At 36.3% G+C, this 4815-nt stretch overlaps 1 protein-coding gene across 1 annotated transcript; it reads right to left on the bottom strand.

Annotated features, from left to right (window-relative positions):
- Positions 1-238: 238 nt before the first annotated feature.
- On the bottom strand, positions 239-4217 carry LOC107832049 (uncharacterized). The gene is made up of 3 exons (XM_016659854.2): positions 2915-4217; positions 1072-1330; positions 239-860 (listed from the first exon to the last, which is right to left on the bottom strand). Exons 1-3 carry the CDS (start codon positions 3976-3978, stop codon positions 681-683), a joined length of 1503 nt encoding a protein of 500 aa, XP_016515340.2. The 5' UTR covers positions 3979-4217; the 3' UTR covers positions 239-680.
- Between the last annotated feature and the right edge of the window lie 598 nt (positions 4218-4815).

The following is a 4815-nucleotide window of genomic DNA, read 5'->3' as shown; positions in this document are numbered from 1 at the left end:
AATCAGAAACTGTTCCTTATGTGTTAAATCTTGGGAATGTCCCCAGCTACTGAACACTACCTTGGCTTCTCCGTTTCAGATATAAGAACACTTAACATAACAAACTCAGTCGCCAGCCCGTACAGACAATTCATATCATCGATTCATTTACACACACTCACAAAGCTGTATCTTATAACACTCTGTATTCCTAAACAATTATCTAAAACCGTAGGTGGAATGATACTTCACACCTATTGACTTAAAAATACTGGATATGCTTTTGATGAGACATTTATAAAGTCATTCGTTAATACAGCATATGTTTAGATATTACTTTATACAACATTACATAGGTGATCCCTTTGGGATATATGCTTAGTAAACATGCAGTAACTTGGCCATTCTATTATGGCAAACACAAAATGCAGGAAACTATCTACACTTTACTGGAGAGCAACAAAATAAGAAAAGATAAAACACCTACTTACATCTGCAGGTTTTTGCTCTCTTAGCTCCTATACTAGGGGCCACTATATATGCATATTATTAAGGCCTAACGAAGGGGACGTTAAACTTGCTCCTCAATCAGCTAGTTGCCTGTTGTGGTTCCAAGCAGGTCCCCGGAAGTTTCAGTCTCAGTATCTAAAAACAAGACTGATGGGAGAGTGGAAAGCCATAGCTTCTGCCAGCTGAGGGGCTTACACAACTGCTAGTGGCGAATGACAACTGTCTCCATTGTGATGTATTTGGTTTTGGACAGCTTTCACAGCTGCTACTCTTGCTGCAGTGGCGGACTTGTTGGCAGCTGTAACTGCCCGTTTTACTCTTTCATCCACCTTTGTCACATTGATAGCTTTCTCAGAAGCTTGTCTCGCTTCCTAATAACAATAAAGAAATTTATGAGCACATTGAGGTAGCGATAATTAACACTAGGTTATCCATATTTTCCTTTTTAAGAAAGAGGACTAAGGTTTGCAGCTTGGTTTTCTCGAAAATCAGAAAGGAACATCTATAAGAACTACTCTCTTCATCCAAATGTTAATACTGAGTGCACAGCCAAATGAGGATGTCAGGAAACTAAATTATTACCTGGACTGCATGAAGCACTTTAGAATGGTCGACTGCAGAAGGAGATCCGGGGAGGGCGCCAAGACTTGTTGAAACATTAAGAATCCCATTCTGCCAGTGACCAGACTGAGTTTCCGCAGTTCTGAAAGTGTAAATGCCAAATCCTTGCCTCTTACCCTCATGCCACGCTCCTTCATAGCGATGTCCATTTCCAAAATGGTATACTCCAAAACCATGCATCTTATCCGCAAAATACTCTCCAGCATATGCATCCCCATTTCTGCATAGTCATGCAAATCAACAAACTGGTGAGTAAATACACATGCACCAAAATATTACCCCAAGAAAGAGAACAGAGGAAAAAGAAATAGAAGTGTATGACAGACAGAGTACACGAGTAATTGATAGCTTATTGATTTTTGTTTACCAAAACAATTACGTATCACTCACTGATACATGACGTGGTACTGAAGAAATTAAAATGAAACCACGCAGCAGCAGAACATGCATTTAGGGAAATAGAAGTAATTGCATTCAGGGGGGGTCAGCATAAGAAAACAACAAGCTTTTAACGATAAAAAAGAAAAAAAAACAAGCTTTCTTGTTCCTGTATCATATGTAAGTTAAACCCTCAGCAGTCTTTCATACAGCTGATATAAAAGCAATATGGTCAAGATAACAATAACTGTCTTACTCCATGTTTGACGTAATGGATATGAGGATAGAGCGCAAAGCATGTCAAAACCAAAAAAAAAAAAAACACATATTGCATCGGATTTTGGACATTGTCTTCCGAATTTTTGAGTCTAAAGTTTAAAAGAGCACAAAAACAACAATTTGATATCCTTATATCTCTGACATATTCATTATGCTCAGATATTGAGACATGATTCAATATATGCAAATGAATATGGTACAAGCTGAGAGTCAACCATGAGGCAAAGAAGCCAGAGATGATGAAAGAAAGAAGTTAAGGACAACTTACTACAAAAAAGAAAAAGAAGTAAACTCACAGCTCAATAGAAAACAGAACAAAATACTGGATATGAAGTAAGAGAGGTTGGGGTTGGACTGGTCCTTTCAGCTTAAAAAATGATCTATATGCAGATCATATCTATAATCCAAAATAGGTAGCACCAGTCACCTCTAAAATATAGATTTCAGCAACAGTGACAAACATTCAAGGACAGCTAGATAAAGTCTTATACTTCGTTTACTTGCGTTGAAACACGGAAAGATGCATTCACCATTTCAAAACGCAGAGAAATAATCCTTGGAAAATTCCACAGTAATTTCATCCATGAATGATAAAAAGGGGAAATAAACAATAATGTTGAACCAGGTTTCTAAGAATATTGTTCACAGAAAATATCTTTCATTGGACATAAAGGAAAATATAGGTGAAATGAGTTCTCTCAAACTGTCAAACATTTAGTGTAACGAAGAATCTTAATCTTTGCACTTTGCTTGTTCTCACATTTAATGTCAATAATTAAATGCATCATAATCCATAATGTATGCGGGAACTTGGTTCCTTTAAGGATTCTGGAGATTATTCCAGAGTTCTTAGCATCACTGGCATATAACACTGATAAGCAAGTATCCTGATGTTAAATTAACCATATAATTGAAGGACGATTCACGTTTCCAATCGCGAAAGCAAACACGTCGAAAAAATGGAACTATCCCAACAAAAATTGTACTAATTGAGCCAATCATGGTACATAAACAAGTGAAAATGGCAAGCCTTAAGTCATTGAAAATCCACATAAACACAAAAGCTCGACATGGAATTTCAAAAACATATCAAGTTAATAACTAGATATTCGAAAAGAAACAGTTGTAAATGCTCAAGTGGTTATACCTGAAATGGTAATGACCCAATCCATGTTTGATACCCCACTTAAACTCTCCGGTATAACTGCTTCCATCTTCACAAGTATGAACTCCAGAACCATGACACTGACCATTACACCACTCCCCAGCATACAAATCCCCTGTATAAGACCTATACATCCCAACTCCATGTCTCAATCCTTGCCTATATTGCCCCCTATACCGGCTCCCTTTCGTCCACGTTTCAACTCCGTATCCATCATACTTTCCATCTATCCAATCACCCTCATACCTCCCACTCAAACGATAGTAATACACGCCACTTCCCGAACATTTCCCTTTATGAAATTCACCCTCATAAACATCACCATTGCTGTAAACTTGCACCCAACACCCCGAAATCGGCTTCCTTTCTGGTTTAGGCTTTGACCCTATTGACCAAACAACCGAAGGTCGATTCTTTGAGGCAGTAGCTGATGAATGAAGATTAATAGACAAAGTTCTACCAAGAAATGTACGGATAGAAGGAACACAAGGGAGAGTTACACAAAGTGAAATCACAAGAAAAGCTAGTATTATAGCAGTAACAATAAAAAGAAAGTAAAGAAAAGAACCCCAGTAAGGAGTTGAAGTCAACAAGTAAAGTGAAGGCAAAGAAAGCAAAATAAAAAGCTTAATATGGACTCTGATCCAAGAAACATGACAAGAGTGATGAATCAGCTTAAGAGTGATTCTTTTTGTGGCTAATAACACAGGAACAGAACAAGAACATAAGAAAGACTGATTTTTTGAAGAATTGTTTGACTTCAAGATTGGAACTTTAAAATGGCTTTGATGTGTTGGAGAGTGATAAAGGTTGGAACTTTGAGACATTATTGGCCTTTTATGAGGTGTTGACAAAAGGGTTTTGTTTGGTGATTGATTCTGACAAAAAGGTTCATTTATAAAGTGAATCTGATTGGTTGAAGAATCTGGTGATGGGATCTTGATTTGAAGATTAATTTTGGATGGGGTTGATTGTTTTGGGATTGGGATTTGAAGGTCAGGCTGTTGTTCTTGACCTATCTGAACTTCAAGATTTTGCTGATGCATTTACATAACAGAAAATATGAAACTTCTTTTTTCTTTTTCACTCAAAAGTTCAATTTTTTTCAATTCTATGAAGCTTTTGATGTGTTTTTGTGTAGGTTTTTGTGCTTTTTGCAGTTTTGTTTTTCTTGGCTTGACTGAGGATGGCGGTCTAAGAAGATTGTTGTAATGGCGTCTGGAATTTTTTTGCAGAGGAAAAGAGCAAAGTGGGGTTAAAGTAGAACCAAATTTAAAGGTTGGATAATGGGATTATTTATTGGTATATATTTATACACCCATAAGTGGTTAGATTTACTACTTGGCCATTGGGTTTGTCATTTGTGTCATTGCCATACCCCAACTCGAATATTCTTGTTGCACAAAATGTCTGAGCAAATATTAGCACAGGCACCTAAATCATTCAACAAGTTGTTGATGTTTTGCACTTGTCGTCTGACCATATATACATGTTAATTAACATGTAATTTTATCGCAAATTAAACTTGATTATAATAAATTAATATAATTTGATATAATCACTGTGTGCAAGTAAATTACCGTAAACAAGTGATGCTACCTTACTCCTAATAATCAAAAAATATTAAAAATTTAACAACAAATAATAGGGCGATGTGAATTGTGCTTGTTTAGAGTTTAAATTTTATGCATAATTGTCGAATAAACAATTAGATCATCTAACCTATTATCACAAATAAAATAAAAAATATGTTAACCATTTGTCAAACTTATCGGCGGGCCACAAACCAGAGTGGTCAATACCCAAATGGATCATTCGCCATTTCTTATGACTCCTTGAGCTAAGCGTTTGAAAATGAAATTTGTACGTACGAGTCATGTATA

The sequence above is a fragment of the Nicotiana tabacum genome, chromosome 1 (genome assembly GCF_000715075.1).
Source record: "Nicotiana tabacum cultivar K326 chromosome 1, ASM71507v2, whole genome shotgun sequence".
Lineage (NCBI taxonomy): Eukaryota > Viridiplantae > Streptophyta > Magnoliopsida > Solanales > Solanaceae > Nicotiana > Nicotiana tabacum.
This window is presented reverse-complemented; position numbering and strand designations above follow the sequence as displayed.

Excerpts from the sequence above, each read along its gene's own strand:
- LOC107832049 (XM_016659854.2), bottom strand. The coding sequence starts at position 3,978 with ATGCATCAGCAAAATCTTGAAGTTCAGATAGGTCAAGAACAACAGCCT. Across the intron at positions 1,331-2,914 it reads TTGGGTCATTACCATTTCAG|AAATGGGGATGCATATGCTG; the intron begins GTATAACCACTT and ends ATGACTATGCAG. Across the intron at positions 861-1,071 it reads AAGTGCTTCATGCAGTCCAG|GAAGCGAGACAAGCTTCTGA; the intron begins GTAATAATTTAG and ends TATTGTTATTAG.